At 42.0% G+C, this 14,017-nt stretch overlaps 1 protein-coding gene across 11 annotated transcripts in view; it reads left to right on the forward strand.

The window, feature by feature from the left end:
- SLC44A3 (solute carrier family 44 member 3) overlaps positions 1-14,017 on the forward strand; it is a 334,651-nt gene that overhangs the window by 306,151 nt on the left and 14,483 nt on the right. For 10 of the 11 annotated variants that reach the window (XR_015254888.1, XR_015254889.1, XM_086717625.1 and 7 more), the window contains one exon: positions 13,245-13,382. Coding sequence is in view for 9 of the 11 variants with exons in the window: in XM_086717625.1 (XP_086573751.1) it covers positions 13,245-13,382 (138 nt within the window). In the remaining 2 variants the exon portion in view is untranslated. Of the gene's footprint in view, positions 1-7,702; positions 8,078-13,244; positions 13,383-14,017 lie in introns of those variants that run through there. The other variant, XM_086717630.1, reaches the window with a different exon arrangement.

Here is a 14,017-nt window from a genome sequence, read left to right on the forward strand (position 1 = left end):
ATATGAAATTTATTGTCAAATTGGTTTCCATACAACACCCAGAGCTCATCTCAACAGGTGCCCTCCTCCATGCCCATCACCCACTTTCCCCTCCTTTCCACCCCCCCATCAACCCTCAGTCTATTCTCAGTTTTTAAGAGTCTCTTATGGTCTAAACCCATTTTATATATATATTTTTTTAACGTTTATTTATTTTTGGGACAGAGAGAGACAGAGCATGAACGGGGGAGGGGCAGAGAGAGAGTGAGACACAGAATCGGAAACAGGCTCCAGGCTCTGAGCCATCAGCCCAGAGCCCGACGCGGGGCTCGAACTTACGGACCGCGAGATCGTGACCTGGCTGAAGTCGGACGCTTAACCGACTGCGCCACCCAGGCGCCCCTCTAAACCCATTTTAGATGAGAGTTTTTATCATGAACAAATGTTGAATTTTGTCGAATACTTTTTCTGCATCTATTGAGATGATCATATTTTTTTTTTATCTTGATGTTGTTAATGTAGCGTATGATATTGATTGATTTGTGGATATTTGAACCATCCTTATAACCCTGGAATAAACCCCACTTGGTTGTGATAAATGATCCTTTTAAGTATTGTTGAATGCAGTTTGCTATTATTTTGTTGATCATTTTTTGTTCAACAGGGATCTTGGCCTGTGGTTTTCTTTTTGTGTGTGGTGTCTCTGTCTGGTTTTGGTATCAGGGTAATGCTGGCCTCATAGGACTTATCTGAGAGCTTTCCTTCCTCTTATTTTTTGGAACACTTTGAGAAGAATTGGTATTAACTCATCTTTAAATGTTTGGTGGAATCACCTGTGATTCCATCTGGTCCTGGATTTTTGTTTGTTGGTGGTTTTTGATTAGCAATTCAATTGTGTTACTATTAATTGATCTTTTCAGATCTTCTGGTTTTTTCCTGATTCACTTTTGGAAGATTGCATGTTTCTAGGAATTTATCCATTTCTTCTAGGTTGTCTAATTTGTTGGTTTGTAATTTTTCATAGTAGTCTCTTAAAACCCTTTGTATTTCTGTGGCGTCAGCTCTTTTATTTCTGATTTTATCTATTTGGGTCAACTTTTTCCATGATGAGTCTGGCTAAAAGTTTATCAATTTTGTTTATCTTTTCAAAGAACCAGCTCTTGGTTTCATTGATCTTTTCTATTTTTTTAAATCTCTATTTTATTTGATATGATGTTTATTATTTCCTTCCTTCTACTAACTTTGGGTTTTGTTCTTTTTCTAGTTCCTTTAGAACTAGAACCTGTAAGGTTTGGTTGGGGTTTTTTTGAGATTTTTCTTGTTTCTTGAGATCGGCCTATATCACTATGAACTTCCCTGTTAGAACTGTTACTGATGTATCCCAGAGATTTTGGACTGTTGTGTTTTCATTTTTATTTGTCTTTACATATTTTTAATGTTTTGGGGTGGGGTTTTTTGTTTTGTTTTTTGTTTTTGTTTTATTTTATTTTTTTGAGAGAAAGAGACAGAACCCAAGCTGCGGAGGGGCAGAGAGAGAGGGAGACAGAATCTGAAGCAGGCTCCAGGCTCTGAGGTGTTAGCACAGAAACTGACACAGGGCTCGAACTCCCAAACTGCTAGATTATAGCCTGAGCCGAAGTTGGACGCTTCACCAACTGAGCCACCCAGGCACTCCGTCTTAATATATTTTTAAATTTCCTCTTTGACTTCTTCATTGACTCACTGGTTGTTTAGTAGCATGTTGTTTAGCCTCCAAGTGTTTGTGTTTTTTCCAGTTTTTTCTTGTAATTGATTTCTAATTTCATACTGTTGTGGTCCAAAAAGATGCATGATATGATTTCAGTCTTTTTAAATCTGTTGAGATTGGTTTGGTGGCCTAACGTGTGATCTGTCCTGGAGAATGTTCCACGTATACTTGAAAAGAATATGTATTCTGTTGGTTTTGGATGGAATATTCTGTATATATCTCTTAAGTCCATCTGGTTTACTGTGTCAATCACAGTTTCCTTAATGATTTTCTGCCTGAATATCTATCCACTGATGTAAGTGGGGTGTTAAAGTCACTACTATTATCGTATTACTGTCAGTTTCTCCCTTTATGTCTATTAATATCTGCTTTGTATGTCTAGGTGCTCCGACATTGAATACATAGATAGTCATGATTGTTAAATCCTCCTGTTGGATTGATCCCTTTATCATCATGTAATGCCCTTTTTCATTTCTTGTTACAGCCCGTGTTTTAAAGTCTATTTTGTCTGATACAAGTATTGCTATCCTAGTTTGTTTGTTTTTTCCTCTTCCATTTGCATGGCAGATATTTTCCTATCCTTTCACTTTGAGTCTGTATATGTCTAGGTCTGAAGTGAGTCTCTTGTAGGCAGTATATAGATAAGTCTTAGTTTTTAATCCATTGTGCCACCCTATGACTTTTGATTAGAACAATTAGACCACTTACATTTAAACAATTTATTGACTTGTTGCCATTTTGTTGTTTTTGTAGTTCTCCTCTGTTTCTTTTTCTCTGACTCTCGTTATGATTGATGACTTTCATTAGTGTTACATGTGGTTTTCTTTCTCTTTATTTTGTGTGTATCTATTATAGGGTTTGTAGTTACCATGAAGTTCATATATAATATCCTAAGTATAAAGCAGTCTATACTAAGTTGATGGTCCCTTAAGTTCAAACACATTCTAAAAGAACTTTTTTTTTTTACTCCTCCCCAATATTTTATGTATATGTTGTCCTATTTTACATCTTTTTTTTAAAAAAAATTTTTTTTTCAACGTTTATTTATTTTTGGGACAGAGAGAGACAGAGCATGAACAGGGGAGGGGCAGAGAGAGAGGGAGACACAGAATCGGAAACAGGCTCCAGGCTCTGAGCCATCAGCCCAGAGCCCGACGCGGGGCTCGAACTCACGGACCGCGAGATCGTGACCTGGCTGAAGTCGGACGCTTAACCGACTGCGCCACCCAGGCGCCCCTACATCTTTTTGTTTTGTGAGTCCTCTTACTAATTTCTTTAGGTATAATTGATTTTACTACTTTTGTCTTATAACTTTAATGTTAGCTTTATAAATGATTGCTCTACTCCATTTACTATATGTTTGCTTTTTTAAAAAGTGTTCATTTCGAGAGAGAAAATACTGAGTGGGGGAAGGGCAGAGAGAGAGAGGGAGAGAGAATCCCAAGCAGGCTCCATACTCAGGGTAGAGCCAGACATGGGGCTTGATCTCACAATTGTAAGATCATGGGGGCACCTGGGTGGCTCAGTTGGTTGAGCTTCCGACTTTGGCTCAGGTCATGATCTCACAGCCTGTGAGTTCAAGCCCCGTGTCAGGCTTTGTGCTGACAGCTGAGAGCCTGGAGCCTGTTTCAGATTCTGTGTCTCCCTCTCTCTCTGACCTTCCCCCATTCGTGCTTTGTCTCTCTGTGTCTCAAAAATAAATAAACATTAAAAAAAATAAAAAACAAAAACCAATTGTAAGATCATGACCTGAGCTGAAACAAGAGTCAGACACTTAACCGACTGAGCCATCCAGATGCCCCTGTTTGTTTTTACCAGTGAAACTTTTTCCTTTTGCAACTGTCTTACTTCTAGCTATGGCCTTTTGTTCTCCACTTAAAGGAGTTCCTTCAATGTTTCTTGTAAGGCCAGTTGTGTGGTGATTAACTCATTTAACTTTTCTTTGTCTGGAAAACTCTCTATTTCTCCTTTACTTTTGAATGATAACCTTGCTGAGTAGAGTATTCTTGGTTGTAAGTTTTTTTCCTTCCAGCTCTTTGAATATATCATGCCACTCCCTTCTAGCATGCATAGTTTTTGCTAAACATCAATGGATAGTCTTATGGGTTTCTCTTGTGTGTTACTAATTGCTTCTCTATTGCTGTTTTTAAAATTCTCTCTTTATCCTTAACTTTTGACAATTATGTGTCATGGTGTGGATCTCCCTGGGTTCCTCTTGTTTGGAACTCTCTGTGCTTCCTGGATGTTTGTTTTCTACCCCAGGTTAGGGAAGTAGTCAGCCATTATATCTTCAAATAAGTTTTCTACCCCTTTCTATCTCTTGTCTCCTTCTGGGACCCTTATAATGTTTATTTACTTGAAGTTGTCCAAGAGATCCCTTAGTCTGTCCTCATTTTTAATATTCTTTTTCCTTTTTGCTATTCAGGTTGGACGCCTCCCACTCTAATCTGTCTTCCAGATCACTGACCATTCTTCCATATCTTCTAATCTACTGTTGATACCCTCTAGTGTGTTTTTTACTTCAGTTATCATATTTTTCAACTCTGATTGGTTCTTTTTTATGTTTTCCATCTTTTTGTTGAAGTTTTTACTGAGTTCTTCCACTCTTCTCTCCAGTCTGGTGAGTGTCTTTATGACCATTACTTTGAACTCTTTATCAGGTAGATTGATTATCTCCATTTTATTTAGTTCTTTTTCTGAGTTTTTTTTTTTTTTCCTTTCATTTGGAGCATGTTCGTCTGTCTCCTCAGTTTGCTTGACTTTCTATTTGTGTTTCTATGAATTAGACAGAACAGCTACTTCTCCTAAACTTGAAAGAATGGTCTTGTGTATGGTGATCCCCTGGGGTGAAAGACCACCCATCTTTCACCACCAGTGTTGCCTAAACTTAAGATACAGTGTTAAATAAACAAATAAAACCAGTAAGTGATCTTTTAACATTTTTTTTTCTTTTAACATTTTTAATGCTGAGTTTAGAAAGATTCTTTTAGAAACCTAAGGATAATTTATGAAGATACATTTGCCTAAAATTCAGATATTCCTTTACTTCCAGTTTAGTTTCATTTTCTTCTGGTGAAGTGAAATTAACATTAGTATTTTTATTTAAAATAACATAGGGAAGGGTGCCTGATTGGCTCAGTCAGTGGAGCATGTGACTCTTGATCTCAGGGTTGTGAGTTTGAACCCCATGTTGAGCATGGAGATTACTTAAAAATAAAATCTTTAGGGGTGCCTGGGTGGCTCAGTCAGTTAAGCATCTGATTTCAGCTCAGGTCATGATCTCACAGTTTATGGGTTCAAACCCTGCATCAGGTTCTGTGTTGACAGAACAGAGCCTGGAGCTTGCTTTGGATTCTTTGTCTCCTTCTTTGTCTGCCCCTCCGCTGCTCATTTGCTCTCTCTCGCTCTCTTGCTGTCTCTCTGTCTTTCTCGCTCTCTCAAATAAACATTAAAAAAAATTAAAATCTTTAAAAATATATAAACAAATAGAAATAAAATAACACATAGAGTGTTCCATTTTATAACATATGTTTGCCCATCCACTCTTCCTTCCTTTTGTCTGGTATACTTGCAGAGAAATGTTGGGGTACGGTCCACATGATGTTAGCAATGGTTATTTCTGAGGAGTGGGACCAGAGTGATTGCCTTGCTTTCTTTTAAAAAAAATTTTTTCTAATATTTATTTTTGAGAGAGAGACACACAGAGTGTGAGCAGGGAAGGGGCAGAGAGAGAGGGAGACACAGAATCCGAAGCAGGCTCCAGGCTCTGAGCTGTCAGCACAGAGTCTGACATGGGGCTCGAACCCACGAACCATGCGATCATGACCTGAACTGAAGTCGGACGCTTAACCGACTGAGCCACCCAGGCGCCCCTCCTTGCTTTGTCTCTCTGTTGCTTAATTTTTTAATAACGGGCATAGAATAATAAAGCCATTATTCTAAAAATGAGCAAAGAGCAAATAAATTTAAAGAGAACAAACCAGACAGCACTGCCATGGCTCTGCAGGCAGCACAGCTCTCAGCATAGGTACGGTCCTTTTTCCATCCACCTCCCACCTGGCCCCCACCCTGGAGGAGACTGGCAGATTTCCCCTGCTCACCATCTCATTGAGCTTTTGCAGCTAGTGACTACTGAACTCCTGAATGGCTCTGAAGGGTGGCTGCAAGGCCCTGGAAGGCCCAGAGGCTATTTGTGTGTACACCTCACTGGGCATGCGTTCCTGCCAAAAACAGAGCTCAAGATGAAACAGGCTTGGGATGCTTCCTGCAAGTTTTACTGTAATCCCAAGGAAGGATGCTTGGATGTATGGGGATGTATCTGGGCTCAGGTTTCGCTGTATTTCTTTTAGTTTTGAGCGAAGTGTGAATACCAGGGTTATTTATTCACCATCCAGTCTCTCAAGTTTGTTTTAGGAGTTCTTGTTGAATTTTGAGTTGATAAATATCAGAACTTTATGAGGAAGGCATGCCAGAAGTAAATCTGGCTATTCATGGCATGTTGTTTGCCACATGCCTTCCTGCCTATGCGGAGGGAAACTCTGTTTACCTTTTTGAAGAGTCAGTAGAACCTCAGGTTCACATCTTCTCCAGTAAAAGAAGGAACCACTTCAGTTTAGTGGGGGGACAAACGGCTGCCCTTAGCTGAGGAAGGACACAGGGCTGAACTGTGCTGGCTTCAGTTTTGACTTAAGGAGCAAAAATGTTCCTTCTGCCAAAGGTGCGATTAACGTTCTTGGACAACTCTCAGAGTCAATTACGGAGGTAACCCAGCTTTTCTGTCACCTAAAAGTATACTTCAGTCTCTTTCATTTTTCTTCAGTGATTAGCATTTTCTGTAAAAGGGGGATAATAGTACCCGTGGTGATGACTTCAGTGAATGGTCATAAACCGATGAGATTACATAACATGATAACAGGAGGGTGACTCGTCCACTACAAAGTAGAGGGCAAACATAAAGCATTTTTAACACAGAACTTAAGAGCAGGCAGACGCCTTTTACAAGCTGTGGAACAGGGCAACTGAGAAGTGACATTACTTGGTGGCGGCCACGCGGCCAGTCTTTGGAGGCAATGTGATTGGAACCCAGCCTCTTTCCACTGAGCCTTCCTGCCCCATCCTTACTCCGTCTTCACGATACATCTCATGAGAGCACCACTTTGTTATTTGGAGACTTCTGGAAGGAAAAGCACAAAGAACAGCTCACAGTAAATGTTTTCCTGAATGAGTCAGAGATCTACTACGTGGGAGTGATGCAACATGGGTTGCATGTGCAAGCCCCAGGGGCGTGCTACCTCACCTCTCTGTGCTGTAGTTTCCTCAACAACCTTATCATCCAGCTGGGGTTTTCAGACGAGTAAATGAGGTAATGCATTCAGGGGAATATAGAATAAGAACAGGGGTTGGCACATTGTGTTACTCCATGAATACTTGCCATTATTACTATTTATTATTATTATTAATTTGCACACAGAAGTTTCACTTGTGTGAAACTTTGCCTGCTGACAGCAAAAGAAAGAAAGAAAGAAAAAGACCGCAGAAACGAATTAGGAAACTGCCATCAGGACTATGGCAAACCATTTGGGATATATTGCTAAGGTGCGTCTTGATGTGGGGTGCAGGGGAGCCGAGAACCTTGGGAAGAATCCTACAAGTATTACGATTCCTAATGATCTTGTTTCCTCCCCAGAGAAGGGCTCCTTTTCACTGGGCCTGGCCCCTGGCTTGTGACTGCTAATGGCACCAGCGTGCTTAGTGGATGGATGATTGCACCGTATTTATGCATAATTTAAGCAGAGCCCAGTAGACACTGTGGAGGTGCTTAGGGCTCCCCAAAGTCTTAGGTGAGAGGAGGTACGGGGCTTGGTAGCTAAATAGGAGACAGTGATGAGGGGAGAGCTGCCCTGGGAGAGCTTCCAGAAGCACAGGCTGAAAATGACAGGACTCCTGAAACTTTCTGTCTCTCCCCTTGCTCCACAGGATGGCATTTCAGCCTCACTGAGGTCCAGCTCAGGACTCCTCCAGACCCATTTCCCAGCACAATCTCTTCTGGGCACTTCGGTCTCATTCACCGCCTCCTGCTGCTGCCTCAGCCCCTGCCTATCCCAGTTTTCTGCAGGGAACAGTCAACTTCACCAGCTATGCGCCACTTCTGTGAGCTCTTCCTCACTGCTCCCCTCCCGCCTGCTCCTTCCTCCCCGCCACCCCCAGCCTGTGCTTCTCCTCCATGTTACTTTCACATTCGTTCCTGAGTTAGAATTCATTGTTCGCCAGTCCTCACTGCCATGCAGGACCTTCCTTGTCTGTGTCCTTCCCCACACCCTCCCCACCTGCTTGTGACAGTCCTTGAAAGCTGGAAAGCTAATCACACCACATCTAGAGGGGTCTCTAATCCCAGGCAAGGGAGTGAGAAATGGAGATGTAATATTGAGGCGCTCCCATCGTCGAGTTGGAAATCTTTCTTTTCCGTTTGATTTCAAGACGCAGAAGTATCCACTTGTTTGGTGGCACTAAAGAAACGTGCACACTTAATGTTGTCTGGTAACAAATTAGGAGCCTGAAACCACTACCTCTTGTCTTGCTTAAAGATTAGCCTTCTGGGGTGCCTGGGTGGCTCAGTCGGTTAAGCGTCCGACTTCAGCTCAGGTCACGATCTCACGGTCCGTGAGTTCGAGCCCCGCGTCAGGCTCTGGGCTGATGGCTCAGAGCCTGGAGCCTGCTTCCGATTCTGTGTCTCCCTCTCTCTCTGCCCCTCACCCATTCATGCTCTGTCTCGAAAAGAAATAAACGCTAAAAAAAAAAATTACAATAAAGATTAGCCTTCAGGATCTCCTGATTAACACTCACAACCAACAAAACATGTTAACCCAGTCCTTATTATATCCAGTCCTTTCCACACATTGTTAGGGTCTGCAAATTGGCTTAGCTCGTTCACCCCAAGTTCCATCAGCCCAGGCAAATACAAATGCTCTGAGCGAGGACTCACCACCTCGAACATTTAGGGCAGTCCATCTTCCAGCTGCCTGACAAGGAAGCAGCATCTACTGAGAGTAAATATAAATTAATGCTGAAACTGCAGGAATTTTCAGTCCATATCCTGTGTCTCGAGTGATGCTTCCCTCCTCCAGCTATTCATTCAGACATTAATTCTAGGTCTCTCTGTTGCACTCAGGGTTGAACCTTGTGGTAAAATACTAGTGGTGTAGCAACTGCAGGAAGGCATATCTAATTTCCCCGTCAGAGTGGTTTTAATGCTCTCTTTCAGTGGGCATGAAACATGAAAGAAAAGATCAATGGTTATAGGCCCCCAAAAATCTGCAGAGTCAACACATGTGCGAGAAATTACCATTTTAACCTTGAATCATTTTAGCCAAGAAGCAGAATCTATTTTTACTTCTTATGACCAGTAGTGCTGAACTGACCATGGGATGTTGATCCGAAGGGAAAGGAAGGCCTCGTGAAAACTGTAGTCCCCAGTGTAAATTGGGAAGTACACGGAGAACCCCAGTTTAGAGGCCGGAAGTGGTGGGGTGGTGAGCTGGGGACAGAGCCTCACGGCAAAGAAAGACCTGGCTGGGCCCTGGAATGTGGTCTGGGAAGCCAGGCCTGCCCTTTCTGGATCTCTGAGAGTGTGAGGGATCAAAGCCCAGGGATAAAGAAACCCTGGGCCCTTTCCACACCTCCTCAGGGCTGAAAGAGAGGCCTGTGTTTCCCAGTTGTAAATGAGGTCATCCTTGGCGAGGTCTGGATGATAATAGCTCCCCTTTACTACGAGCTTTCTGTGCGCGCTAGGCGCTTTGCTGACTGCTTTATAGGGAATATGTTCTTTAATCCTCCCGACGCCCCCTTGCAGTAGGTGCTATAACTCACTTATAGATGAGGAAATGGAAGTCGGAGAGAGGTTAAATCACTTGCCCAAGACTGACAGCCGGTGGGTGGCAGAACTGGGATTTGAACCCAGAGACTGCCTGGCTTACCTTAACCACCATGCTTTTAAATAGCACTTTGTCCTAATGAAAACTGATTGTGTAATGTCCGGAAAGTTAGAATTAAAAAAAAAAAAAAAAAAAAACATTTACCAGGGGATCTGGAGAAATGCCCTTGATCTTGGTTTCTGGTCTCTAAAAGAAGAATTATGTTATTCTTTATCCACCTACCATACAAAAGTATTTTCAGGATAATGAGTTGGTCATCAGGGCTCATAGAATCTTAGATGACTGAAGATGCTAAGCAAAGAGCAAATGAGTTTCCACCTCCCTACTCAAGACTTAAGTCCCCAAACTGGGGCCGGCTTTAGTTTTGTTTTTTTTTTTAATATTTACTTATTTTGAGAGAGAGAGGGCATGCCTGTGCATGCATGTGTGCAAGGGCACAAGCAGGGGCATAAGTGGGGGAAGGGACAGAAAGAAAGGAGGAGAGAGAATCCCAAGCAGGCTCCACACTGTCAGCACAGAGCCTGGCATGGGGCTTGATGCCATAAACCATGAGATCATGACCTGAGCCGAAATCAGGAGTCAGACACAACCAACTGAGCCACCCAGGTGCCCCTGGGGCAGCTTTCTGCAACAACCAGTTTGGGATTTTAAAAGCAAATTTTATGTTCCATCCAAGTCAGAAACCAAAAGTTCTTTGTGGAACACCATTAAGGCATTTCTACAGGGAAGTCATCTGACATCTGACTGAAAATATCCCCTCTGAGGCAAGCAGGGTACCCTTTGGGGGGAGGTGGGTACCCAGCCTTTTGTCTTTGAAAACCAGACTTTGATCTCTAGTTGGCCTTGGTCAAGAGGGAGTTTGGTAAATTCTACCCCTTTATTCTCCGTGTCCTCTATCACTTACTCTGATTAAGAGCCGTATCACTGGGAGATGGGTTATTGCAATAGACTCCAAACTGGTTTCCCTACAGTGTTTTTGAATGGGTGTAGGAAAAGATTAATTTGTATATCAAGAGATAAAAAAAAAAAAAAAAAAAAACTTGCATCTTTTTCCTAAGCTGAAAGAAATGACAAAACCCCAACAGGTAGTATTACGGTATATTTTTCCAGAGAAGTTACAAATTCTGAGTTGTAAACTGCAGTGCAAATAGCATTTTTAAAGGTTTCAAGGGAAATATAAGAAATAGATGGTTTTGAAATTTTCATATGGTCATAAGAAGAAGGTATTTTGGAAAAAGATCCAGGAAATCTTCCCTTGTGAACATAAACACCACAAACACATACACTTGTCCTTTTTGATTCAGTTATCTCGTTTTTGAAATTTATCCTTAAGAAATTATCCAAAATCCATTGGGCGCCTGGGTGGTTCAGTTGGTTAAGCATCCCATTCAGTTGGTTGAGCTCGGGTCATGATCTCACAGTTTGTGAGTTCGAGCCCTGTGTTGGGCTCTATGCTGAGAGCTCAGAGCCTGGAGCCTGCTTCAGGTCTGTGTCTCCCTCTCCCTCTGCCCCTCCCCTGCTCACGCTGTCTCTCTCTCTCTCTCTCTCTGTCTCTTTCTCAAAAATACATAAACATTAAAAAAAATGATCCAAAATCCAGAAATTAAGATGTCCATTGCATAGTTTTTATAATAGCAAAATATTTAAAATAGTCTATATATGCCCTGTCTACACACACACACACACACACACACACACCTGACAGAATGTGTATTTATTAAAAATTAAAATTATAAAAGCCATGGAGCAACAAGAAAATGCTCATGATATAAATGAAGAAGATACGTAAAGTGATACTGTGCCACGAAAATTATATATTTTTTCATTCCTAGGATTTCTATTTGATTTGCTTTTGACTCTGTCTCTTCACTTTTCATACCAAGCTCTTCCTTCCTTATGGTCACTATTCTTTCCATTGTCTTAGCACCTTTATTTATTTTTTTTTTAAGATTTTATTTTTGGGGCGCCTGGGTGGCTTGGTCGGTTGGGCATCCAACTTCGGCTCAGGTCATGATCTCACGGCCCGTGAGTTCGAGCCCCGCGTCGGGCTCTGTGCTGACCGCTCAGAGCCTGCAGCCTGTTTCAGATTCTGTGTCTCCCTCTCTCTGACCCTCCCCTGCTCATGCTCTATCTCTCTCTGTCTCAAAAATAAATAAACGTTAAAAAAAAAATTAAAAAAAAAAAGATTTTATTTTTATTTATTTATTTTTTTAATGCTTTCTTTTTTTTTTTTTTTCAACGTTTATTTATTTTTGGGACAGAGAGAGACAGAGCATGAACGGGGGAGGGGCAGAGAGAGAGGGAGACACAGAATCGGAAACAGGCTCCAGGCTCCAAGCCATCAGCCCAGAGCCCGACGCGGGGCTCGAACTCACGGACCGCGAGATCGTGACCTGGCTGAAGTCGGACGCTTAACCGACTGCGCCACCCAGGCGCCCCGATTTTATTTTTAAAGTAGCCCTCTGGGTGGCTCAGTCAGTTAAGCATCTGACTGCGGCTCAAGTCATGATCTCACGGTTCGTGGGTTTGAGCCCCGCATCGGGCTCTGTGCTAACAGTTCAGAGCATGGAGCCTGTTTCTGATTCTGTGTCTCCCTCTCACTCCGCCCCTCCCCTGCTCACACTCTGTGTCTTTCTCTCTCTCTCTCTCTGTCAGAAAATAAACATAAAAAAAGGAAAAAAATATTTTGTTTTTAAAGTAATCTCTACACCAAACGTGGGGCCCAAATTTACAACTTCGAGATCAAGAATTGCATGCTCTCATGCTCTACCAACTGAGCCAGCCAGGTGCCCCCCAACCCCATTGTTTTAGCATCTTAAATGCACTTTCTTGAATATTTCAGATTTTTTTTCAGGGTACTGATTCTCTTGTTTGTTGTGGTGTTCTTTTCCTTGGGCCTGGGCCATCTGAAATTTTCCTATGAGCATTACTTCACTGTCTTCAAGGGTGGTTGTCTGTGGGACTCCATCATTCCCTGGCCTACGAGGATGTGGTTTTGCTTGGCCCCTGCCTAGACTCTAGTAATTTCAATGGCCCCAGGCAGATAGTGTATTTCTGTACCACTTTCCCGGGATAGTTGGTTGAGTCTGAATTTATGCTGAGAGTTCAGTTCCCTAACAAGGGCCTGAATATTGTCTTTTACCCCTAAGGGATTAAGTTTCCAGCCCCAACCTCTAAAGCCTTTACTGATTTCCTGCCCGTTGAGCCTGTGGGTTCATGTCTCATTAATTGCTAGGGTCTGCTTTGTTTCTAGCACCTAAACTTCCTTCTCTGCCCTCAAACTCTGCCGTTCATTAAAAAAGTTTCTGCTTTACCTATCATTTCCAGGCTTGTAGAACGATGTCCCATCCACACCGTATTGACCAGAAATACTTATTTTTCCATTTACTGCAACTATGTGAAAATATATGTGAATATAACCAGAGACCAGAAGGTGACTTTGAAACTGAAATGATTTATTATGGGTAGAGATGGTGGGTTTATAGCAACCATTTTTCTCTATTTTGCAACTATTCTGTATTGTCATGATATTGTCTCTAAAACAATATAAGAAGCATCATCTTTTTCACCATTGTCTTTTGTTTCAGAATGCGTACGCTGCAACTGCCATTAATGGGACAGATTTTTGTACATCAGCAAAAGATGCGCTCAAACTCTTATCCAAGAATTCAAGTCATTTCACATCTGTTAACTGCTTTGGAGACTTCATAATTTTTCTAGGAAAGGTGAGATGTCCTCACTAAAATAATAAATAGAGAAACTTGTGATCCAGACGTTAAGCCACAGAGCTAGACTTGAAAGAGAACGAACGTTTCTTGAGTGCTTGCTCTATAGTGGATGCTGTGCCTTATTCTCTCATTTAATCCTTAGTCCTGTGAGGTAACTTATTTTGCAGATGGGAAAACTAAGGCTTAATAACTTGTCCAGGATCGCACAATGGGTAGAGTCAGGATTTGCATCCTAACCCTTCTCTCTCGGCAATGCTCAGTTCTCTAGACCATTCTGGCTCCCACTTTTTCATAGCTAAAATGAAAATGCTACTAGCCTCATTAAATGGATATATTTTGGGGGGCTTCTGTCATAAAACATATGGAAATAGTACTGAAACCTAATGAAATGTCTGGATTATTTAAAGGCATTAAGTCCATAAATACAAAGGCAGGTTGTTAACGTCCCAAGTGGAGCCAGAGGTACATTTCCACTGTCATCTGAATAGCATTTTTCAAGGAATTGTGTGTAGTCTTATGTGCAGTGCAGTGAACGAGCATCTTAGAGCTCTATCTCACGTGTAAAGGACAAGGCCTGAACTTGGGGTCTTTAACAACTCCAGACCTCAGGCTGGACCAAAGATAACACGTGT

Source organism: Puma concolor, chromosome C1 (assembly GCF_028749965.1).
Source record: "Puma concolor isolate L17-30 chromosome C1, mPumCon1.1.hap2, whole genome shotgun sequence".
NCBI classification, from domain to species: domain Eukaryota; kingdom Metazoa; phylum Chordata; class Mammalia; order Carnivora; family Felidae; genus Puma; species Puma concolor.